The 25,777-nt window shown below is 45.4% G+C and overlaps 1 protein-coding gene across 2 annotated transcripts in view; it reads left to right on the top strand.

Moving 5' to 3' along the window:
* GPD1L (glycerol-3-phosphate dehydrogenase 1 like) overlaps nt 1-25,777 on the top strand; it is a 65,491-nt gene that overhangs the window by 31,120 nt on the left and 8,594 nt on the right. For both annotated transcript variants that reach the window (XM_023192261.1, XM_023192262.1), the window contains exons 3-7: nt 645-785; nt 2,546-2,684; nt 10,789-10,901; nt 24,320-24,553; nt 25,008-25,114. In XM_023192261.1, coding sequence (XP_023048029.1) covers nt 645-785; nt 2,546-2,684; nt 10,789-10,901; nt 24,320-24,553; nt 25,008-25,114 — 734 coding nt within the window. The remainder of the gene's footprint in view (nt 1-644; nt 786-2,545; nt 2,685-10,788; nt 10,902-24,319; nt 24,554-25,007; nt 25,115-25,777) is intronic.

The following is a 25,777-nucleotide window of genomic DNA, read 5'->3' as shown; positions in this document are numbered from 1 at the left end:
GCTCAGAGATTAGCAACAGCAGGAAGCCATTACCACCCCTGAAAGGGTCAGGGAAAGAACATGTCGCCAGCCTGAAGAGGGCTTAGAGACATGGCCTTAGAAAGGGGCTGCCTGGCAGCAGGTGCAGCTGTAGAATGAAGCCAAGCCAGAAGCACTGTGAGCCTGGGCAGAAGTGGCCCAAGGAGACCTGTCTCTCCTCCCATCCTTTGATCTCCTGACAGTGCCTCCCACTGGCTGAAGCCCACTGGAAGCCAGAGAACAAGGGAGCCTGGGGAAACAGTTGAGAGAAAGCAGCCTCCTGGGAAAAGAATGGGGCAGAGAAGAGCAGAAAATGGATGGAGGGCTGGTGAGGTGGGAGAGCAACAGAGAGCAACCCACATAGTGTTATTAGTGGTGCCTTTTGCAGATAAGGCAGTTGAGGGGTGGAGAGAATAAGTCACCTGCCCAGCTGGTGACAGAGGCAAACCCTCTGCTTCAGACCCGCATAAGGAATAAGGAAGGCAAAGCAAACACATTGGCCTTCTTTGTCTATCTGTACAGTGCTCTGCACATAGGAGGCATCTGATAAATGGTGAGTGAAACCATGTGGACAGGCATAGTTTGATATAGGAGGAGAAACTGTCTTCTCTGCCTTTTGGTTGCAGGTTGCCATCTCAAATCTCAGCGAGGCTGTGCAGGACGCAGACCTGCTGGTGTTTGTCATTCCCCACCAGTTCATTCACAGGATCTGTGATGAGATCACTGGGAGAGTGCCCAAGAAAGCGCTGGGAATCACCCTCATCAAGGTAACTCGAGTGCGCGCCGCCCAGGGCTGGACATTGCTTATCAGGACATTTCATTTCCTCACACTCTCATCTGCTTGAGATTTGGAGCTGAAGGGGAAGTTGTGGCAGTTTTTCGTTTGTGTTTTTAAAGATGCCCAAAAGGTCATAAAACATACAAGACTAGTTTAGCTCAGGTTGAGAGTGGGCTGCTTTCTGTTGCAGCAGACTAGCAGCGGCCGTGATGTGAGGAGCTGTGCCGCCTCTGCCAGTCCACTCTGGGGGCTCAGCCTGCCATCTGGAAACCACCAGCCGTTTGAATTAGCTGGAAGATTAATAACCGTTAGAGCCCATTCCTGGATATATACACTAACGCGTGTGTTTTTAACCAGAACTCCACAAACAACCTCTGAGGGTCCACAGGGTGAATGCGGGAAGTGCATGCACTTAATTGTAGAGGAAAAAAAAAAATCCTTGCATTCTAACTCATTTTAACCTGTAAGTGAAATGAACATTCTCTTCATTTGTGAATGCAGCTCACAGCCAACGTTTCAGGAACAGTAGTATTAGCAGGATCTGAGACCTTGTTGTCAATAGGAGTCACAGGGCTTTCATTTCACTTTACACCTTTTTCCGATATCTCAAGGTATCGTTTATACTCGTCACTACTTGGAAATTGTGATAATTATTAGACCTGCCATGACATCTTTTTCTAATTGCATTAATAAAACAGTGCATATATTACTTTATCGTAAATTTGTTTTTTAAACAAATTTCAACATAATTGGATTCCTGGGTTATTTTAGGTATTTGGTTTTATGCCTGTGAAATTCTGAGAATGAGTCCATAAACTTCACCAGACTACCAGGGGTAAGGCCCATGTCGTTGGAAAGATTAAGAACTCCCAAGAGCGGATCATGAGGTCAGGAGAGTGAGACCATCCTGGCTAACACAGTGAAACCCCGTCCCTACTAAAATACAAAAACTTAGCCAGGTGTGCTGGAGCGGGCCTGTAGTCCCTGCTGCTTAGGAGGCTGAGGCAGGAGAATGGCGTGAACCCGGGAGGCAGAGCTTGCAGTGAGCCAAGGTCGCACCCCTGCACTCCAATCTAGGCGACAGAGCGAGACTCCGAGACTCCGTCTCAAAAAAAAAACAAAACAAAAAAAAACTCCCAAGAGAGGCTGTGCCAGAGCATTTACAGATGAATGTTCATGAAGGCAAACCAGAGCAACCCAAATGTAGAGAACAGACAAATGAAATGTGAACTATTCATGCTGGAATACTATGCAGTAAGCGAACAGAAACGAACCAGAAGTTTCATGCAGCCACATGAGTGAATCTGTAAAACGATATTGTAATTCAAGACAGCACAGGTGAATGGCACAATTCTCTGTATAGACTTGAAACACCAGGGATAATGACATACAACATTGTTTAGGGACCATCCGATGTGGTAAAATAATCAAGAAAAGCAAGGGAGCAATGCATACAGCATTCAGGACAGTGGTTCACGCTGGGGAGCAGGGGTAGAAGGAGGATGAACTTGAGAGGAGACGCACAGGGGACTTCAGTGGTGACAGTCACATTCTATTTCTTAACACGAGTGATGAGTACATGTTTATTTTCTTCATTTGATTCTTCTTTAAGCTGTACATAGGCGGTATAGATGCTTACTCTTGTAAGTAGGAGACATTTTTCAAGTTGTGTAGCCATGGGACATCTGCTATCCCATGCCTCTTTGATTGGGCGGTTTGTTTTCTCCTAACTTCTTGGCATCCTTGTAGGGCATAGACGAGGGCCCCGAGGGGCTGAAACTCATTTCTGACATCATCCGCGAGAAGATGGGCATTGACATCAGTGTGCTGATGGGAGCCAACATTGCCAATGAGGTGGCTGCAGAGAAGTTCTGTGAGACCACCATAGGTAAGCACTGCCTGGGAGGGGCCCCAGGAGTCTGGACATTTGATGTTTGAACTTGTACATATTCCATTTCTGATATTTTCTGTAACAGACTCTTCACTCTCCCTCTTAACATTCCTAAGTGGGCATTCAGTGGGGCAGGGGTTTACATAAGGAGGCTATTTTGTGGGACTGAAGTGTTTCAACAGCCTCCAGAATGAATATAAATGAATACTGCCAAGAAGACCATTCTGACTTGCTGTGATCCAATAGTGAATTATTGAGGTTAAACACAAAGGTGCAAGGTTGCTTGTACCAAGAAACAGGTGGCTACATCCATGGTAGGGGTCCCCTGGCCTTGGAAACGCAAATTTTCTTTTCTTACAGATACTAGTATCTGGATCCTCATTGATTCCAATGAGATCTAAACATTGGTTGAATGACCCCCATTTTCAGGTGAATAATAAGACTGAGAGAATAAATTACCTGCCCCAAGATTCCACACTACTGTAGAAGCCAGGAACAAATTTGAGTCTTCTGTTTCCTGAAATAGTAAGCCTTTTCTACTCTTACATATCATAGGGTAGATACATTGTTCTCACATTGACGTTATGAAAATTTTCATTTCTTTTAAAAGGGGCTTTGAGAATTCGTTCTCAAGTGTCCATGTACCATATTAAAGGATGCTTTGTTGGAAGAGTAATATTATTGTATTTTCAGATGCTTTGCAAAAGTTTATCTACCACTACAGAACTCACTTTCCCCCTTGTCAAACCTGCAAGCAATATGAATCATTTCTCCTTGGCAGCTTTGTAAAAGGAAGCTCTGAGAGATGTCAGTCAGGCTCGCTTGTGTGAGATGAATGCGCAGGAAAATGTAGCTCCAGATTCTTGTACCTGCCTATACATGGGACTTTTTAGGGTTTTTTGGAATTTTCTACCTTAATTTTTATTTTTAATTATGGAGGTATTTTACATGATTATTATGGAAGATAGCGATAATCGGCTGGGCGCGGTGGCTCAAACCTGTAATCCCAGCACTTTGGGAGGCTGAGATGGGCGGATCACGAGGTCAGGAGATCGAGACCATCCTGGCTAACACGGTAAAACCCCGTCTCTAATTTAAAAAATACAAAAAAACTAGCCAGGCGATGTGGAGAGCGCCTACAGTCCCAGCTACTCAGGAGGCTGAGGCAGGAGAATGGCGTAAACCCGGGAGGCGGAGCTTGCAGTGAGCTGAGATCCAGCCACTGCACTCCAGCCTGGGCGACAGAGCGAGACTCTGTCTCAAAAAAAAAAAAACAAAAAAAAAAAAGATAGAGATAATCAAAAGAAAGCTATTTTAAAATTTTGATAGTTTTGTTATCTATCCTTTTTCTCTATTTGTACAAACTATTATGTTTGTAGTAAATCATATACTATTTAATAATTGCTTTATTCGCTGAATATGTAACAAAAACCTTTCAGAGTCTGTTAACATACTGTACATCCTCATAACTGCATAGCATTCCATCAACAATTCCATATATTTGGACACAAAACTTTTCTTTTGGAAAACAGTATTTTTTGGAGAGGAGAAGTATCACAAATAATGTAAAGAAGAAAAGAATAGCCTGTGATATGACCTGCCCAGGTTGTCATTTACAAAAATGGTACACAGGTTTAAAAAAAATTTCAAGCACCATGAGAAGGTGGAAAAATAGAACTAAGATTGTAATTTCCCATCCATTTCTCTCTTCCCAGAGGGAATCACTGCTAGCAGTTTCTTTTTTGTTTTTTATAATTTCGGCTTTTATTTTAGATTCCACGGGTACATGTGCTGGCTTGTTACATGGGTGTATTGCGTGATGCTGAGGTCTGGGTTATGACTAATCCTGTCATCCAGGTGGTGAGCATAGTACCCAATAGGTAGTTTTTCAATCCTTCCCTCCTTTCTCTCCTCTCTAGTAGTCCCCAGTACCTGTTATTGCCATCTTTATGTTTGTGAGTACCCAATGTTTAGCTCTCACTTATAAGTGAGAACATGTAGTATTTGGTTTTCTGTTCCTGTGTTAACTCGCTTAGGATAATGGCTTCCAGCCGCATCCATGCTGCAAAGGACATAATTTCATTCTTTTTTATGTTTGTTTGTTTTTTTGAGATGGAGTCTCACCCTGTCGCTAGGCTTGAGTGCAGTGGTGTAATCTTGACTCACTGCAACCTCCAACTCCCTGGTTCAGGCGATTCTCCTGCCTCAGCCTCCAAGTAACTAGAATTACAGGCATGTGCCACCACGCCAAGCTAATTTTTGTATTTTTAGTAAAGACGGGGTTTCACCATATTGGCCTCATGATCCGCCTGCCTCGGCCTCCCAAAATGCTGGGATTACAGGTGTGCGCCACCGCATCCAGCTGGTTTCATTCTTTTTTAATGGCTTTTACTATTAGCAGTTTCTAAATATTCTTCTGGAAAAAAATTTGTTTATGTACGTATCCTAGTACATACATAAATGAATAGGTCTTATTCTTTTACAGTTAATTCTTTTATTCATCTGCAGTTTTAATGTAGCCTATGAAATTGTTATATAATTACTTATATTTTCGCAAAGAGATTATTAACTAGTTCGTTCTAACTCAATCGTATCTGCTAGTAATCCTTTCCCAGTTCATTCTGGAAGACTAAATCTTAATCTCCAGTCTCAGTTCCTGATCCAATCCTGGCTGTAACTCTAGCCCTGTTTGTTGTAGGAAAGTTTCTAGTTGGGTGCATTAGGCTTTTTTAGTTTGAAAAGACAGATAAAAGCACACAAGTTACATTTCTTTCCCTCTGGCATTTCTTTACCTGGTGCTTCTATGCCTTGTCTGTGGGGTGGACTGTGGTAGGCACTGATGACCTGAATTAAATTAAGTAAAGCATTTCTGGGTGGAGTAGCTCATGCCTGTTATACCAGCTACTCGCAAGGCTAAAGCTGAGGATCATGTGAGGCCAAGAGTTTGAAATCAGCCTGGGAAGTGTAGCTGGGAGTTTCCAAAAAAGGAAAAAAAAAATGTTTTCAATTAGCCTGGTGTGGTAGTACATACCTATAGTCCCAGCTACTCAGGAGACTGCTGTGAGAGGATCACCTTGAGGCTGGGAGTTTGAGCAAGGCTGTAGTCACTGCAATGGCTATGATCATGCCACTGCACTCCAGCCTGGGTGGCAGCAAGACCCTATCTCTTTAAAAAAGAAAAATTAAGTAAAACATTGAAAGTGAGATAGAATATGAAAGTGGTGTTTTAAAAATTGTTTTATGTAACCTGAATTAATTAATTTTGAATTCCTGGCCTCATGGGATCCTCCTGTCTCAGCCTGCTGAAGTACCAGGATTACAGGTGCAAGCCACTGTGCCTGGTCTATAACCTGGATTTAATCATGAGAATATCAGACAAGCCCAAAGTAAGGAATATGTTACAAAACAACAGGCCTATGACATCTTTGACTCTTCAAAAAAGTCAGTGTCATGAAAGACAATGAAAGGCTAAAGGAGTGTCCCAGATTAAAGAGTACTAAAGATATATTACTAAGCCAGGCGTCGTGACTCACACCTATTATCTTAGCACTTTGGGAGGCCAAGGTGGGATGATCACTTGAGCCCAGGAGTTTGAGACCAGCCTGGGCAACATAATGAGATCCCATCTCTACAAAAAATACAAAAATTAGCCAGGTATGGTGGCACATACCTGTAATCCCAGCACTTTTGAAGGCCAAGGCAGGCAGATCACCTGAAGTCAGGAGTTTGAGACCAGCCTGGCCAACATGACAAATGAAACCTCATCTTTACTAAAAATACAAAAATTAGCTGGGTGTGGTGGTGCGTGCCTATAGTCCCAGCTACTCGAGAGGCTGAGGTGAGAGGATTGCTTCAGCATGGGAGGTGGAGGCTGCAGTGAGCAGTGATCGCACCACGGCACTCCACCCTGGGTGACAGAGCAAGACCTTTTCTCTGAAAATAAAAAAGGAGACATGAGCACTAAGTGCAGCGTGGGATCCTGGATTGGGCAGGGAGGGGAGGGTTGCTGTGGAAGACAATGCGGAGGTGATGGGTGAGATTTGAATGTGGATTGTATGTTAGATAATAATATTATGTAAACATTACATTTTCTGTATTTGGTCATTGCAGTGTGGTTATCCAGACATCCTTTGTTGATGCATAGGGACTATTTTAAATTATGGTAGGTTCAGGAATCGTGGCCCCCTTGAGTCTTCAGATAGGGCAGCTTCAGGCTTCAAAATCCTGTCATGGTGAACTACAGTGCCCTCTTGTGGTGAAGTCTCCCTTCGTTCTTGGGGTATACCGCAGACTCTGAGACTTTTTATCCAGTCATTCCACAAATATTTTTCAAACCCTCTTATGTATCAGGCATGGTGCCAAATGTCTAGAATACATAAGCTCCTTATGGAACTTCTAAGCACACAAACACATACGGAATCACAAACAAAAATAAGGGTTTTGAAGGAGTTTAATTAAATAGGTTAATTGCCTCTAAAACTTGGTGTGACAGAGAAAGGGGATTTTCCTGTCTTTGGTTTACATCGAGTTTTGGGCAGCCTTTCCACATGGGTGTCCGGCATTATCTGTTCTGTACAGGTGCCCGAGTCCCTGCTTGCCATGTCACTGTTTATGACTGGGGTTTGTTGTTGTTCTTTTTGAGATAGAGTCTCACGCTGTTGCCCAGGCTGGAGTGCAGTGTAGAGATGGGATTTTGTAGAGATTTTTTGTAGAGATGGGATTTTGCCATGCTGACCAGGCTGGTCTTGAAATCCTGACCTCAAGCAATCCACCTGCCTCAGCCTCTCAAAGTGCTGGGATTACATGCGGGAGCCAACACACTGGCTTATGACTGGTATTATATTAATAATAAAATTAGTGGGCTGGGCGTGGTGGCTGATGCCTGTAATCCCAGCACTTGGGAAGACCAAGGCAGGTGGATTGCTTGAGGTCAGGAGTTCGAGACCAGCCTGGCCAACATGGCGAAACCCCATCTCTACTAAAAATACAAAAATTAGCCGAGCATGGTGGCACATGCCTGTGGTTCCAGCTACTCAGGAGGCTGAGGTGGGAGAATCGCTTGAGCCTGGGAGGTGGAGTTGCAGTGAGCCGAGATAGTGCCACTGCACTCCAGCCTGGGCAACACAACAAGACTCTGTCTCATAAATAAATAAATAAAGTTAGTACCTCTTATCCATGATTTAAGGTAATAAATTTTAAAAGGTACCTTTGAGAAAATATGAGATTGCTGTAAATCAAGCCCACCTTTTGGATGGACACTGTGTGTTATTTGCAGCCACAGAGTAACCCATAGACCCTACATTGTATCTATGGCAAGCCAAGAGTGTGCGTTCCCCTGCCCATTCCTCAGTTTGTTCACCAGCAACCCAAGCATCCAGCTGCAGACGGCTGGATTCAAGTGACTTGAGGGAGGGGCCAGTCTGCAATGTTCAAGAGCATCCTTCATGTTGGAGGCACTGAGCAGTGGGAACAGGGACACGGTGAGGCTATAATATGATGTAGGGGCCAGGGGCTGGTTTACCCAACCCAGATGATGCAAGAGTGTTGCAAAGTCACCTAGACAGCCTGGTGGACTGTTTAAAAAGGAAGAGAACAGTTTGCACAAACTGACATAGTTCTAACATTTGGAAAAGGGGAACTCAGCTAAATGAAAGAACAGTAATGCTACAGAGTAGCCTGTGTTTCTAAGTATTGGGTGTAGATACTGTGTTTTATTATGAAACTTTTCAGAAAACAAAAGTAGAGCAGTATCCTGAACCTCACGTGCCCATCACCCATCTTTAGAAATGGTTAACGGAGCCAGTCTCATTTCATCCATTCCCCACCCTCTCTCAACCCTCAGATGGCCTGGATTATTTTGACATTGTGTCACTTCTTGGTGTAATTTTAGTTGTTGACAATCTTGCTGTTTCTTTGGCTTTTTTTTTTTTTTTTTTCCAAGACGGAGTCTTGCTCTGTCACCCAGGCTGGAGTGCAGTGGCGCGATCTCGGCTCACTGCAACCTCCGCCTCCTGGGTTCAAGCGATGCTTCTGCCTCAGCCTCCTAAGTAGCTGGGATGACAGGTGCGTGCCACCATGCCCAGCTAATTTTTTGTATTTTTAGTAGAGACAGGGTTTCACTGTGTTAGCCAGGATGGCTGCAATCTCTTGACCTTGTGATCTGCCCACCTCAGCCTCCCAAAGTGCTGGGATTACAGGTGTGAGCCACCGTGCTGGCTGATAATCATGCTTTTTTGTGCTTTGGAAATGTATAGCTCTAATTCTGATGTGTGTTTGTTTGATTTTTGCTTGTTTTATCCTCTCTCTTCCCATCCCCAAGAGGTGGCGTAGGATAGAGACTCAGAGCATGGGCCCTGGCAGCCAGAGCAGTATATGGGTTAGAATTTGGGCTCTCCTTCTACCAGCTGTTTGACCACGGGCAAGTTGGCAAACCTCTCTGGGCCTCTGTTTCCCTGTCTGTACATGGAGAAAATCATAATAATAAGCATGCATGGCCAGGTGCAGTGGCTCACGCCTGTAATCCTAGCACCCTGGGAGGCTGAGATGGGTGGATCACGAGGTCAGAAGTTCAAGACTAGCCTGGCCAACATGGTGAAACCCCGTCTCCACTAAAAATACAAAAATTAGCCGGGTGTGGTGGTGGGTGCCTGTAATCCCAGCTACTCAGGAGGCTGAGGCAGGAGAATTGCTTGAACCCGGGAGGCGGTGGTTGCAGTGAGCCCAGATTGCGCCACTGTACTCCAGCCTGGGTGACAGAGGGAGACTCCGTCTCAAAAAAAATAAGTAAATAAAAAAATAAGCATGCAAATGTCAGCTGACTCCATGATGATTACTTGGGATCTCTGAGTGCTTCTTACCACTGAAAGACTGTTTTCACATATGATTCTCATTTAGCTGTACCATAGTATTGTTACCGATGAAGCAGAAGCTGAAGGAGGTTATATCAGAGGTTTTCATACTTGTCTGCCCATTGGAATCACCTGGGGAGTTTCAAAAATGATTGATGCCCGCTCCACTCCAGAGATTGTAATTTAATTGGTCGGAGAGGAGGCATGGGCTTTGGTATTTATAAAGATCCCCAAATGATTGTCTGTGCAGACAGGCTTGGGAACAGTTGGTCTCCCACCTCGAGGCAGACAGAGCCCAAGTGCTGTAGTATTCAGTGTGCCTTCTGCTATCTCTGTGTGGTGACACTGATTTGGGAGCCAGGACTTGGCTGGTAAACCTTATGATCCTGATTTTCAGTCTCTCTAGAGCTAGGTAGGGTGGATTTGGTTAACCTCACCCTGAACCCCACCAACCACAGCAGATTTCACATCAGGCTTTGTGTGTAAGACTTTATTTTTGTTTGTTTTTATATTTTAATCAAACGTTTCCAAAACAAAAAATATATATAACTATAATAAATATGTGAAAACTAGTGAACGTCATCACATCCCAGGCACTGTCCCAAAGGAGGGGAATATAGTGGTAGCAAAAACAAGTACTCTGACAGCATTTCCATCTTCTCAAATTCAGAGAAAGCAGATGATGAAACCACGTATATGTTATGTTCCCAATTTTGAGAAAAACTTTTTTTTTTTAGACAGAGTCTCACTGTGTCAACCAGGCCAGAGTGCCATGGTGCGATCTTGGCTCACTGCAACCTCCACCTCCAGGTCCAAGAGATTCTCCTGCCTCAGCCTCCCAAGTAGCTGGGATTATAGGCATGCGCCACCACGCCCAGCTAATTTTTGTATTTTTAGTAGAGACGGGGTTTCGTCATGTTGGCCAGGCTGGTCTCAAACTTCTGACCTCAAGTGATTTACCTGCCTCAGCTTCCCAAAGTGCTGGAATTACAGGTGTGAGCCATCATGTCTGGCCAAGAAAAGCTTTAGATTCACGTTCAGTCAGTTAAAAATGTATGTCAAATTGTAAATGATCACCTCTATTGGAAACGGGATATTTTTACTTTATATCTGCTCCTATGTATTCTCTAAATATCCTATCATGAACATATGTTACTTTTATAGTAAGTAGAAAGTTATTTTAAAGGGTATTAGGTGTGAAAATTAAGATTAGAGACCACTATTAATATCCTTTTTGTCTAACCTTTTGACAGGCAGCAAAGTAATGGAGAACGGCCTTCTCTTCAAAGAACTTCTACAGACTCCAAATTTTCGAATTACTGTGGTTGATGATGCAGACACTGTTGAACTCTGTGGTGCGCTTAAGGTAAAGTCAGCCTCAGGGGAGGAGTTCATCAAGCAAGGCAAATGTTAGCATCATTGAGTCTAATCCTCAAGAATGGGCTCTGTGTTCTGTGCACCCACATCAGCAAAGAATAGTGAATTGAGAGCCTTGTTTATAACTTCCTGTTTTGCTGCAGCCTTTTCCTGGGTGGTTCAGTTCCTCTCTTACTCGTGGCTTGCTTTAACTTGTAAATATGGGGGGATTGTGATGTTTTGGTCTTTGGGAAGTTGGCAGCATCGATATTTGGAAAGTATGGGAGTTCCTTGATGGTAAGAGTTTCACCCAGGAGCAAATGATTCTATTCATTCACATTTTTCTCCCACACTTCATCCTGAGCAGGAAAAGGATCTTGTTTCCTCTGAATTATGCTACTCGACTAGTTTGGCTGGTTGTTCTTGTTAAGAGGAAAAATAATCTGCTGCTAGTAGAGGTTTTTCTAAGAATAGTTTTGTCTTTGCCCTCCAGAGGGAGAAGATGTGATTAAAGAAGCGCCCTCCATTGACCGGGGGCTTGCTGGATTTTTGTAAGTGGAGCTGTACAGTATGCACTCTTTTGTGTCTGACTTCTTTGGTTGGAGGTGTATTTTTGTTTGTTTTAATGTAAATTTTAAGAGGTACTTCATACAGAAAAGTACAAAAATCTTAAGTATGTAGTTTATGTTATCTTTTTTTCCCCTCTTTTGAGGTAAAGGGAGGTCTCCACACCTGGGTTCCTGACTTGTTGACTGCTGGCTTTTTTTTTTTTTTTTTTTTTAATTATTATACTTTAAGTTCTAGAGTACATGTGCATAACGTGCAGGTTTGTTATGTATGTATACTTGTGCCATGTTGGTGTGCTGCACCCATCAACTCGTCAGCACCCATCAATTCGTCATTTATATCAGGTATAACTCCCAATGCAATCCCTCCCCGCTCTGCCCTCCCCATGATAGGCCCCGGTGTGCGATGTTCCCCTTCCTGAGTCCAAGTGATCTTTAAAGCCGTAGGCACTGTCTGTCCCTCACTCTGCGGGGACTTGGGGAACAGCCAGCAGGAAGCCGTGCAACAGCGGCTACCTGCTCCTTCCCCCTCACAATCCAAGCTGCCTTCATTTCACTACCATCTACAAAAAAGAGTGGGGGGAATCGGGGAAATAAAAAGTTCTCAATGTGAATGCCCCTTTTGAGCCACTTCTGAGTCATCCCTTTGGCAGCAAAAAGCCACCCTTCAGAAATGTGAGCACCTGGGGAGGAGGTTAGGCAATCCACCGGTCATCTGTTTGTTGGATGGAAGTTGCAAAGGTGGAAAGAATGCCTGTCTATGCTTTCTCATCAATTGAATACGGTTTTTTCTAGTCAGAAGTTAAAACCACTCTCTAGAATTAACATCTTGTGTATATGTGTGGTCATGATATGCAATGAGCATTTTTAAAAATTGAAGCCAATTAAACACTTGGCCTCCTAGGGAGCACACATGCATATTTCTAAACGCCTGTGTGGGGCATTCTTTGCATTAGCATTACATTACATGCAGGCCCAGTTACACATGTAAGACACTGACTTTGGCTGCTTTGTTTATTTATGTTGGTTGAGATTTTTATGTGTTTTTAATAGTCCTTCATTAAACCAATTACCACTCAACGGCAGGGGGCATAATGAATGCCTAATTGCTCAGTGCTGGCCTGAGCTGCTCCAAAGCTGTTTTTAAGTGACTGGATGTTTTTGGTGGTCATGGAGAAGCTGTGAAATCCTGCCCAGAACAAAGAGTCTAGGTTGAGGTGAGGGCTTTGGAAAAGCTTCTGCTAACGGGAACCCATGTTGGTCTTGTGTCTGAACTCAGAATGGCTTTCATTTTTGCTGGCAGGAAGACTGTAAGTGGATGTGCCTGCTACCTTGATGGAAAGTGATTCATGGGGGATGCAGGGAGGAGGTGGGGGTTGAAGGCCCTTAACCAACCTCCCTGCAACTTCACACCCAATCTTTTAAAACGAGATCAGTTACCATCATTCCTACGGGTTTGCATCAGAGCTGAGATTTTTGAAAACTGAGAAACAGGCACTTGTAGCAATTATTAAATCCAACCATTGTCTTGTACAGATAAGGAAATCGAGATCCAAAGAGCGAATGACTTTAGGGTAGCAAACACCAGCACAGTCAGAGCATGAACACGGGTTTTAAGAGTCTTAGCCTGGCCGGGCGCGGTGGCTCAAGCCTGTAATCCCAGCATTTTGGGAGGCTAAGGCGGGCGGATCACGAGGTCAGGAGATCGAGACCATCCTGACTAACCCGGTGAAACTCCGTCTCTACTAAAAAAATACAAAAAACTAGCCGGGCGAGGTGGTAGGCGCCTGTAATCCCAGCTACTCGGGAGGCTGAGGCAGGAGAATGGCGTGAACCCGGGAGGCGGAGCTTGCAGTGAGCTGAGATCCAGCCACTGCACTCCAGCCTGGGCGACAGAGCGAGACTCCATCTCAAAAAAAAAAAAAAGAGTCTTAGCCTGGTTTCTTTGGTTACTATGTACAACTTGACTTTTCTGGTTAGTAACCAGGCAGCATGAATAAAACGAAGCCCTCTCTCATCAGAGCCTACCAGAGCAAGGACACATGGCCGTATGTTGCTTTCATTGCATAAACAACAGTGATGGGATGTTCCCCCCTGACTATAACATCGTCCTGTTCCTTGTTTTCACACAACAGAAAGGTGTAAAGAAGGAAGTAAAAATCAAATCACTGACAATCCTACATTCTGAAATAACCTCAGTTAATGTTTGTTGTATATACCCTTCCAATGTTTTTAGTGTGTACATATGTGTATGGCTCCTTTTTAAAACAAAAACTAGATCTTACTGTTCAGATAGTTTGATTGTGTGTGTGTGTTTTGTTTGTTTGTTTTTGAGACAGGATCTCGCTCTGTTGCCCAGACTGAGTGCAGTGGCACAATCATGGCTCATTACAACCACAACCTCCCAAGCTCAAGCTATCCTCCCACCTCTGCCTCCTGAGTGTCTGGGACTATAGGCACATGCCACCATGCCCGACTAATTTTGTTTATTTTTTATAGAGATGGGGTCTTGCTGTGTTGTTCAGACTGCTCTTGAGCTCGTGGACTCAAGCAGTCTTCCCACCTCGGCCTCCCAAAGTGCTGGGATTACAGGCGTGACCCACCACGTCTAGCCATTGATGTGTTTTACTTTTTTTACATACAGTCTTTATTAATATTCTCCATACTAGCCAATTTACAAAATATACATTATCTTTTTGTACTCAAAAAATGTGGAGCATTTGACTTACTAGGAAAAATATGAAAACAGCTCTCTACAAGGATAAAATAGAAAATTCAAAGGATTTATGCATAATCATTTTGTACCAGTGCCTCTTACTACCTTCCGAATGTCCTTCACAAACTCTTAGCTGCATTCATCTCTTAGTAAGGATATAGTCTTTTTAAAAATCAACTTTAAGTATAATTCATGTAATTAGGCCAGGCATGGTGGCTCACACCTGTAATCCCAACACTTTGGGAGGCCGAGGCAGATGGATCACTTGAGTATGGGAGTCTTAGACCAGCCTGGCCAATAGAGGGAAACCCCATCTCTACTAAAAATTACAAAAATTACCTGGGTGTGGTGGTGTGTGCCTGTAATCCCAGCTACTCAGGAGGCTGAGGCATGAGAATCGCTTGAATCTGGGAGGCAGAGGCTACAGTGAGTCATGACCGCACCACTGCACTCCAGCCTGGGCGACAGTGAGACTCTGTCTCCAAAACAAAAAAAGTGTAATTCATGTAATCAAGCTGCATCTATTTAAAGTTTATAATACCATGGGTTTTGAGATATGTGTGCATGCACTCATGAAAACCACTACCAAAGTACACAACGTTTCCATTATCCCCAAACAACTCCACGTGTCCCTTTGAGGTTCCGCATCACACCAGCCTCCAGTTGGGCAGCCAACGAATCTGCTTTTATATGACATCGTTTGCATTTTCTAGGGTTTTTATAAGTGGAACTGTACAGTATGCCCTCTTTTGTGTCTGGCTTCTTTGATTGGCGGTGTATTTGTTTGTTTTAATGTAAATTTTAAGAGGTACTTCATACAGAAAAGTATGAAAATAGTAAGTATATAGTTTCATCTATGTTATCTTTTTTTCCCTCTGAGAGAGGTCTTGTGTTCCTGGGCTCAAGCTGTTTTCCTGCCTCGGCCTCCCAAATAGCTGGGATTATAGGTATGCACCACAGCACCTGATTTGTGTTATTGTTTTGTTTGCTTTTAAATAGTCCAGTGGTCTTTTTTTTTTTTTTTAACAACTTTTTTTTTTTTTTGAGGCAGAGTCATGCCCAGGCTGGAGTGCAGTGGTGTGATCTCAACTTACTGCAACCTCTGCCTCCCAGGTTCAAGGAATTCTCATGCCTCAGTCTCCCAAGTAGTTGGGATTACAGGTGTATGCCACCATGCCCAGTTAATTTTTGTATTTTTAGTAGAGAAAGGGTTTTGCCATGTTGACCAGGCTGTAGCTGGCCAATAGATGTATTACATCTGTAATGTACATTTTGTAATTGGCTAGTGTGGAGAATATTACTAAAGATTGTTAAAGTTAAAAAAGTAAAACACATCGGCTGGGCACGGTGGCTCACGCCTGTAATCCCAGCACTTTGGGAGGCCAAGGTGGGTGGATCACAAGGTCAGGAGATCGAGACCATCCTGGCTAACACAGTGAAACCCCGTCTCTACTAAAAGTACAAAAAATTAGCCAGGCGTGGTGGTGGGCGCCTGTAGTCACAGCTACTCGGGAGGCTGAGGCAGGAGAATGGCGTGAATCCAGGAGGCGAGCTTGCAGTGAGCCGAGGTCATGCCACTGCATTCCAGCCTGGGCAACAGTGCAAGACTCCATCTTAAAAAAAAAAAAAAAAGAGGTAAAACACATCAATGGCTGGACGTGGTGGATCATCCCTGTCATCCCAGCACTTTGGGAGGCCAAGACTGGAAGACTGCTTAAGTCCATGAGTTCAAGACCAGCCTGGACAACACGGCGAGACCCCCATCTCTACAAAAAATAAACAAAATCAGTCGGGCATGGTGGCACGTGCCTGTAGTCTCAGCTACTCGAACTCCTGACCTCAAGTGATTCACCCGCCTGAGCTTCCCAAAGTACTGGGGTTGCACGCTTGAGCCACCACACCCAGCCTATTTTTCGCACCTATTATGCATGAAATCAGAGGGAATCAGTCCCAGCAGCTCAGGCTCCTTCCCATTGGCTCCAACAAAGTGTGCTTCCCTGGGTGGAGCAGGCTGGTACTTCAGTCTAATCTAGGTACCTTTCTCTTTGGCTTCCTTCTTTTTCTGATCATTTTCCTTCATGTGTTTCAGGAAACTATCTCAGCTCTTAGCATAATATGCTCCATACACCCATTAATTCTCTTGGCAAGAATCTTGCCCTTAACTTGTTTACAACAGTGCCAGCAGCGTGCCGGGGAACACTGTAGACTCTTCCAGTTTAGCCATGGTAACACTTGTGGGACATTCCTTTTTGAACAGTGCCCATTCCCTTGATGTCTACGATACCATCTTTTTAAAACAAGTTTTTTTTAGCTTGTGTATTTATTTTTTATTTTTTTGAGACAGGGTCTCAATCTGTTGCCCAGGCTGGAGTGCAGTGGCGCAATCTCAGCTCACTGCAACCTCTGCCTCCTCGGCTCAAGTGATCCTCCTGCCTCAGCCTCCTGAGTAGCTGGGACTGTAGGTGCTCACCACCATGCCTGGCTAATTTTTGTATTTTTTTGTGGAGACGGAGTTTCACCATGTTGCCCAGTCTGATCTCAAACTCCTGGGCTCAAGCGATCCATCAGCCTTAGCCTCCCAAAGTGCTAGGATTATAGACCTGAGCCACCACGCCCTGCCAATATCACCTTTCTGATAGATTCACGTATATGTGGCCAAAAGAACAACTTCTTGTTTTCTAAAAGGCCTAGAGAGCATATGTCAGGTACTTCTCCTCTTTCCCTTTCGTATTCCTCATTTTGGTAAATTACTGGAAGATGGTGATTCTGGCCAAAAGGCTATCATTTTTAATAGATTCTTTATCAGGATTAAGTTTCATTAACAGAGACCAAAAATAATACAGGTTGAGTATCTCTTATCCAAAATACTTGTAATCAGAGGTGTTTTGGATTTTGGATTTTTTCGATTTTGGAATATTTGCATTATACTTACCAGTTCATCATCCCTGTTTGGAAATCCAAAATATTCCAATGGCTATTTCCTTTGGGCATCATGTTGGTGCTCCAGAATTTTCAGATTTTGGAGCATTTTGGATTTTGGATTTTCAGATTAGAATGCTCAAACTGTACTCGCTCAACAAGGTAGAAGCTTCTTTGTTTCTCATGTAAAATCCAGAGTATATATGACAATTCTATTCTACAGAATTCACAGGGACCCAGGCTTCTTCTAGCTCACTTGGGTGCCTTAGCCCATTTTGTGCTGCTCTAACAGAACACCTGAGACTGGGTGATTTATAATGAACAGAAACGTATTGGCTCATAATGGTTCTGGAGGCTGGGAAATCCAGTATCGGGCACCAGCAGTTCTGGTGTCTCATGAAGGCACGGTCTGTTCCAAGTAGCACCTCGAATGCTTCTGGAGGGGAGGAGTGCTGACCCTCATGCAGCAGAGGAGTGGAAGAGGCAAACAGGGAGCCACTCTCAGAGTCTTTTTTCTAAGGAAAAGCCTCAGTCCATTCACAAAGGCAGAACACGCATGACCAAAACCCTTCCTGTTAGACCCCACCTCCCAACGCTGCCACAGTGGCCACCAAATTTCAACATGGGTTTTGGAGAGGACAAACACTGAATGGCATAGCATAGCATAGGGTCTGGCCCTTGTCTTCATGGTCTGTGAAGGTGACCGGAGCATCAACATCACATCTGCCTTCCAGGCAGCAAGGTTAAAAAAAAGAAGAAAGAAAAAAAAAAAAAAAGAAAGGACAAAGGGCACGTGGCAGCTATCTTTCAAGGAAGGTTCTGGAAAATCAACCTTGTCACTTGGCTTCATCTCAGTGGGTATACTAGGTGAGACCATAACTAGCTGCAAGGGAGGCTGGAAAATCATTTTGGGGATCTTTTTTCTGGATAGCCATACACTGGCATTAAAATAAGAGACTATTATTGTAAAAGGAAAGAATAGACTGGGGATAAAGCAGCAGCCCATGGTACAGGCTGGTACAGGCTGGTGGTGTTCCTTTGTGGGGTTGTTCTGCAGTTCTAATTGCTGGGCATGTAGGTTTGCTCCAGGGCTTGGCTGTGATAAACCATGCCAGGATGCCCAGCTTTGGGTCTCATCTGTAGTCAGGGCCACTGCTTGCCCAAGAGCACCTTTATGTGATTGAGAGCAAGGCCTACATAGTCCAACATGCTAGCTGCTAAGCATATATGCTATTTACATTTACATTCAAGTTAATTAAAATTCTTAAAAACTAAAAATTCCATTTCAGAGTCACAGTAGCTACATTTTAAAGACTCAGTGGCCACGTGTGCCTAATGGCTACTGTATTCGATAGAGCAAATATAAAACATTTCTATCATTGCAGAAACTTCTGTTGGACAACACTGCTCCAGCTAAGGCAGCTTCATATTGGTATGACCAGCTTGGTGGGCCAGGTGTGGACCTGCCTCAACCTTCCTTGACATCTCAGCCAGGCTGCCTTAGACAGGGGCCAGCAGCAAGCAACATGTGGCAGCTTGCCTTTAGTAATCCTAAACCCTGCAGACAGTCTCCTCTTAGCAGTTAGCCTCAAGAGTCAGATGGATTGTTGGACTGAGAGAAAACAGTGAGTACTGACTTGGGTTTCAGGGAGGCAGTTCTTGCTGGGTGGTGAGAATGTTTGTGTAACCTGCAGGTAGCATGGGCTGGTTCTCCTGTTGTATATTCTTTTTATGGGAAGGTGGAAGTGGGAGAGGAATTGAGCCCCATCCGACCCACCCCTATTCAGAACTGGAAGAAGTACACTCGGGAGTGGATGATTGCCTCTGAGTATTGCCATCACCCAGGAGATGGGGAAGGGCTACACATGTCTGTCTTCTGAAAATTATGGTATTTTTAGCTCCAAAAGAGTTTAAAACAGATTTAAATGCACAGTGGATAATGATAACTTTCACATCTGAGTGATCTCGGAAGACATCTGCTCGGATGCTATTCCAACACGCTCTGACTGGCTCAGTATGTTTATTTTTCTTTTGACAGTGATAAGTGGTGGAGGGAGAAAACGAGGATTTCAAGATCTGCCGTAAGGCGACTAAACTGGGTTGCAGCCCAGGGTCCTCTTAGAAGAGAGAAGTTTATTTACCCTGCACTGGGTCTCCTGACCTCCCCTGGTGAGGATGTTAGATGCCTAGTAAAAGCTTCTAGTAGAAGCTTTGGGGTGGTCTAGACTCCCACGCCCTGCAGTGAAGGGGCCGCAGAGGAGCTGTGAGGGAGCCCCCAGGCACCCTCATCTGGCTTTTCTGAGTACAGCAACACGGAAGCACTGCTTTGGAGCTCAGGGCCTGTCCGTACAGTCCTGCTTGGATGGTTCCAGTTGCAGAATCTTTCCTGTTGGGTGGGGTCTTCGTAAGGTACCAACTTGCCTGAACCTGCAAAACTTCTCAGCCTCTTCCTACCACACAGGCTATGCGAACTGTAGGTTTCATCAGTTCTCAGACAGCAATCATCTCAAACTTCCACGCGCAGGGACGATGGAAGGGGGCAATTCCTGGCTTACACACTCTCAGCAACAGGCAGCATCAGGAAGAGGCAAGGCAGAGGCTGTGTGAAAGGAGCCTGGAGAGACGCTGGGGGTCGGGTGGGATCCAGTTCTGCAGCTCCGCTTCTAGAAGGGGTGAGCTGCCGAGTCAGGATGGGACACCCCGACCTTTTAGGATGAGTCCTATGCAGAGGCTAAGAGCGGGAACCATAAGAACACCTGGGGCTGGGCACCTAGGTCTGGACGCCCTTCCCAGCATAGCAGCCAGCTAAGGAGGCTACAAGGAGACAGAAGCGGTACACAGCACTGACTAAATCTTTCCTGTTGGGTGGGGTCAGCTCTTCCTGTCAGAAAGTTCTCATCTGGACTCTGCAGTGGCCTCTCTGTGCCTTTCACTCACTGGTCCTAGAGCAGCACAGTGTGGCGTGATCTCCTCGGCAAGCTCCTTACTCTGTGTGCCTCAGTGTCCTGTCATGTTACCATGATAATAGGACCTGCCCTGTCACAGTGTTGTGAGGTTCAAATGAGGTAATAATGTATGAAGCTCTTAGAACAGTTCAATAAGATTAGCTGTTGCTATTTTTTATTACCTTTTCTTCTCCTAAGCTTTTTTTTTTTTTTTTTTTGAGACAGGCTCACTCTGTCACCCAGGCTGGAGTGCAGTGGCATGATCTCAGCTCACTGCAACCTCTGCCTCCCTGGCTCAAGTGATCCTTCCACCTCAGCCTCCCAAGTAGCTGGGACAAAAGGTGCATGCCACCACAACTGGCTAACTTTTTGTATTTTTGGTAGAAACAGGGTTTCAGTGTGTTGCCCAGGCTGGTCTCAAACTCCTGAGCTCAAGCAATCCACCTGCCCCAGCCTCCCAAAGTGCTAGGATTACGCCCAACCTAAGCTACCCTTTTTACCTCCCAAGCCTTGGTGTAGGCCAGGAGGCACTCTCCTTTGACACCGAATTGCAAAGGCTCAGGCAGGTCTTTTTGACCAAGGGTGGGGGAAGGGCAGATTTCCCACACTGGAGCAGCAAGGCACAGGGGACAGAGTGGGCTGCAGAGCCAGGCACCAGGAGCACATCCGGACTCCATCTCTTACCAGTGAGTTGTTCTTGGCAAGCCACTAAACCTCTCTGAGCCTCAGTGTGCCGGTTGGGAAATAGGAGGACAGGTGCATGCTTCAGAGTTGTGGGAATGATGAGGGGGCAGTGGTAACTAGCCTGGGCTCACTGAAGGCACGTGATAAATAAGTGCCTCCCCTCGTCTGTTGACAGGAGCCCCTTGTTGAACAGAAGTCCATGTTCTCTCCCACTCAGCCCATAGACATTTCCTGGGGTTGGTTTTTCATATCACAGTTTCAGAATGGTTCACGTTGTGATGGAGGGGGACGTAGGGACACAGTCCAGGGGGCATCAGAGAGCAATTTCAGGAATCTGACGAGTTGGCCAACAGCCTAAGCCTCGCCACGTTGCATGGCAACTTCAATAAAACCACTTGGCCAGCTCACCCAAGGGCTGGCCTCTGGGCTTTGGCAGTCAGCCCACCTGCATGTCCCCAGGTGTCCACCTGTTGCCCCAGTACTGGTTGCAGCCCCAGTGCAGGCTATAATTGCACCAACTTCCCTGAAAGAATGTCAGTACCAGAAGGGCCTTGAAAAATCTTGTCCAAGTCCTGAATTTTACATCTGCGGTGCAGATGGCCTGAGAGGTGGAGTGGTTGGCCCTAGGTCACACTGTGGCAGTGCAGAGGCTCTCTGGATGTCAGTGCTGTGTACCGCTTCTGTCTCCTTGTAGCCTCCTTAGCTGGCTGCTATGCTGGGAAGGGCATCCAGACCTAGGTGCCCAGCCCCAGGTGTTCTTATGGTTCCTGCTCTTAGCCTCTGCATAGGACTCATCCTAAAAGGTCGGGGTGTCCCATCCTGACTCGGCAGCTCACCCCTTCCAGAAGCGGAGCTGCAGAACCGGATCCCACCTGACCCCCAGCGTCTCTCCAGGCTCCTTTCACACAGCCTCTGCCTTGCCTCTTCCTGATGCTGCCTGTTGCTGAGAGTGTGTAAGCCAGGAATTGCCCCCTTCCATCGTCCCTGCGCGTGGAAGTTTGAGATGATTGCTGTCTGAGAACTGATGAAACCTACAGTTCGCATAGCCTGTGTGGTAGGAAGAGGCTGAGAAGCTTTCGCAGATTCAGGCAAGTCGGTACCTTATGAAGACATATGCACTTGGTCAGGCTGTCAGTTCCTGGGACCAATTCCTCATCAGCTCTGCCTGCATCATTTTTAGAGAATTTTTCTACTTTTTTCTTTCTGTGTTGCCTGCAGTGAGAGGCATAAGTGGCAACCCCAGTGAGCTCTCACATTATTGCTGAGGAAGAGAAGACACTGGGGGGTCTTCCTAGCCCCATCCTTTATTCTCTAGTCCTCTTCGTTCCACGTCACCCCGTGGGAGAGGCAAGAGAGGGCTCTGTTCGGTGGGTCTGTGGGGAGTGGACAGAAACTTCAGGAGGCCCAATTGGATGTTTTTGTCACGTGAAGTAGCTTTGTGCCTCAGTCTCCTGGCGAGCAATAGCTGTATCTAAATGACCAAGTCTGTTTGTCATGGTGAGCCCGGCCACATCAATGCTGTGTTTGATGTGTTTTATCAAAAACTGCCTGTGTACTAGAGAAGATGTTTTTATTCCCCAGCTCATTCTGTTTTTTCACCTCATTCCTCACATTTTATAGGCCTGATGTTTTAAGAAAAGTTATTCTTTCACTATAAAACTTGGTTTTGTTAAAAATACACTTATTTTAACTCATTTCCCAAACTAGCTTCATGTTTTAAAAATCTCCCAGGGCTCTCTGTATAGTCACCAGGTATTACTGGAGTTGCTAGTGTGGTTAGATAGTTGGATTTTTTTTTTTTTTTTTTTTTTTGGTGCTGAGTGTTCTTGGCAAAGAAGCTGGAAAAGTGGAAGGGGCCAGGAACCCAGGGGCTCAACTGAAGTGCCCACTGAGTTGCCACCTGTGCAGCTCTGCAGGTGTTACTTGTCATAGGTGCTAATCTGACTTTTCCTTATTATTTGAAGCCCAGCTCCAATGCCACCTCCTCTATTTGGCCTTCCCTGCTTTGAACAGAAACCTGTGGCTCCTGCCACTTGTCAGCACACTCTCTCCCCTCTGCCTTTTGATGTGCTTTGTTGTGTCTCTTTTCTCAGATTGTCAGCTCCTTGAGGACAAGCTCTGAGTCTAACTCTGATCTTTGCAGCTCTCCCGTGAGGGCATCTTCAGCGCCTGCATTCCCCCTGGCCCCCCCCCCCCCAGCCCCTGCATTCCCCCTGGCACCGCCCCCCAGCCCCTGCAATCACTGTGTGCCTCCAGGGCTGAGCGAGGTGCTCCCCACACAGTGCATGCTCGGTGCATACCCGTTGAAACGGAATTTCAGATTCTCATACCTTTTATGGAATATCACTTTCTGCTGAGCCTTACAGTTATTTGTACACGTTTTATTTTTCCTGTAAGATCAGGGTTGGGAAACATTTTCCATCAGGGCCAGATAGAAGAGGCTTTGTGGACCATACGGTCTCTGTTGCAACTACTCAAATCTGGAACCATAGATGATGCGTAAATGAATGGGTATGGCTGGGTTCCCATAAAACATTATTTACAAAACAAGCGGTTGGCCTAGATTGCCATCCCCGTACCAGATTATCAGCTTCTGAAAAGGCAGGCTCTGTGTCTCATTTGCCTTGTGTCTAGCAGAGGCCATGCAAAGAGTGAGCGATCCATAAATACTCATTTGGGGATTATTAAATGAAACAAAAGGCTGGAATTTGAGCTGCACACATACAGGCCTCATGACCCAGTGTTTCAACTCCTAGGTCATACCCGACAGGATTGCCTGCACGTAGTCACTGGAGGGCATGTGCCAGGGTGTCTACGGCAGCACTGTTTGTCATGGCCGCAAACTGGAAACTACCCCAGTGCCAGTTGACAGCAGACAAATAAATAAATCGCAGCATATTCACAAAATGGAGTACTATGCAGCAATTAAAATAAATGTGCTCTATGTAAAAATCTGGATGCATCTCACAAACACGATGTTGAATTAAGACAAAGAAACTACAGATAAAAGATTACATATTGTATGACTCCATTCACAAAACGCTGAAAGGCAGGTAAAACACAGCTGTGCCGTGAGAAGTTAGGAGGTGGTTACCCTTGCTGGTGGAGGGGCTGTGCTTTTTTCCGTTATCAGTGTGCTGGCTATGGGGGTGTGTTCAGTTTGTGGAAATCCTTCAATCTGTGCACTTAGCATTTGTGTTCTTTTCTGTATGAATGTTGTGGTTGCATAAAGCACTCCGTTTAAAACAAAACAAAAAGTAAAGTAGTTTGTCCAAATATTATTTAACCAAAGACTACTATCAGCTGTTCTGATTTTCTGGCCAATGCTCTTCAACTGCTGACCCCTGCTGACCCCAAATATGGGCTCTTTGCCCTAGAAAGGGGAATAGGGAAGCCTTGTCTCTCCTTTCGTCATCTCTTTCACCCAGGTGTACAAGAGCAGAACCCGGCATTGAGCATTTTGAGGCGGATGGAGCCAATGTCCCTGAGAGCCAGTCCCATCTGGTCTGTCCCTGCCTCAGCATCCCCCACCACCTCTGGCATCCATACCCACAGTGGGTGCTGTAACGGCATCTGGGCTTTGTCATCTCCTTTGCAGAACATTGTAGCTGTGGGAGCTGGGTTCTGTGATGGCCTCCGCTGTGGAGACAACACCAAAGCTGCCGTCATCCGCCTGGGACTCATGGAAATGATTGCTTTTGCCAGGATCTTCTGCAAGGGCCAGGTGTCCACAGCCACCTTCCTAGAGAGCTGCGGGGTGGCCGACCTGATCACCACCTGCTACGGAGGGCGGAACCGCAGGGTGGCCGAGGCCTTCGCCAGAACTGGGAAGGTAGCCCCTCACCTGCCCTCCCGCACCCCCTCCTTCCTCACTTGAGACTCCTGGCTTGGGGTGAGCTGCAGCCCAGTGGAGATTTCATGCCAGCATCTGTTTGCTGAGATTGTTCTCTTTGCCTGGCTGCTTTTTCACTTGACTCTTCTGTTCTTTATCTTTGTGTCTTTATCTTTCCTTGGCCTCCAGCAGGGGATTGAAACTCTTCTCTCCACTCTGCTCTTGAAATAAATGATGCTAGGCCAGGCATGGTGGCTCATGCCTATAATCCCACCACTTTGGGAGGCCAAGGTGGGAGGATTGCTTTAGGCCACAAGTTCGAGGCCAGCCTGCACAACATAGCAAGACCCCATCTCTACAAAACAAAACAAAACAAAACTTAAAAATTAAACAAATAAATGATTCTTCAGTCTTTACCATAGTTTTTTTTTTTTTTTAATCCTTTACTTTTAAGACCATTGAAGAGTTGGAGAAGGAGATGCTGAATGGGCAAAAGCTCCAAGGACCTCAGACTTCTGCTGAAGTGTACCGCATCCTCAAACAGAAGGGACTAGTGGACAAGTAAGTCTCTCAGTTGCCCATGAGACCAGATAAATATCCATCGTTTCTTTTCTCAGGACTTCCAGCCCCACGGAGATGAGCTAGACTATTTGACAAGTGCCCTTAGAACTCATCTGGATTAGTTCAGTCCTTTGTGTGATGTAAACATCTGTGATGAGAAGCATCTACCTACCCGCAAAACATGTGTTTACACGAAACCAGGCTCAACTTCAATGAAAGGAGCTCAATTCTATAAGCCATGTTATAAAATATGAAGTTTAAGATTCTAGTTTGTCTTGCAGGGTGTTTGGTAAAAGCTATGTAAGTTTTAAAATTTGTAAAAATGATATTTTGTTTTATAAAAAAGTATGGTCAGGTTATTAAAATGTCAAGTCAGAAAAGAAGGAAGGACAGGTTAGCCCAACATTATACCATCAGAACAGAGCTCTGTTAAGGTTTGGTGCACAGCCTTCTAGTCTCTTCATTGGGTGGGTAGATGGGGCATAGGATGGGATGGAATGGGATGGGATGAAGGGATGGATGATGGGTGGATGGGCGGGGGGGAGGGGATGGGATGAGATGGATGGATGATGGATGGATGGATGATGGATGGGTGGGATGGGTGAATGGATGGATAGATGGGTGGGTGGGATGACATGGATGGAGCGATGGATGATGGATGGG

Source organism: Piliocolobus tephrosceles, chromosome 2, assembly GCF_002776525.5.
Source record: "Piliocolobus tephrosceles isolate RC106 chromosome 2, ASM277652v3, whole genome shotgun sequence".
NCBI lineage: Eukaryota > Metazoa > Chordata > Mammalia > Primates > Cercopithecidae > Piliocolobus > Piliocolobus tephrosceles.
The sequence above is the reverse complement of the archived record's forward strand: the minus strand, read 5'-3'. Positions and strand labels throughout refer to the sequence as shown.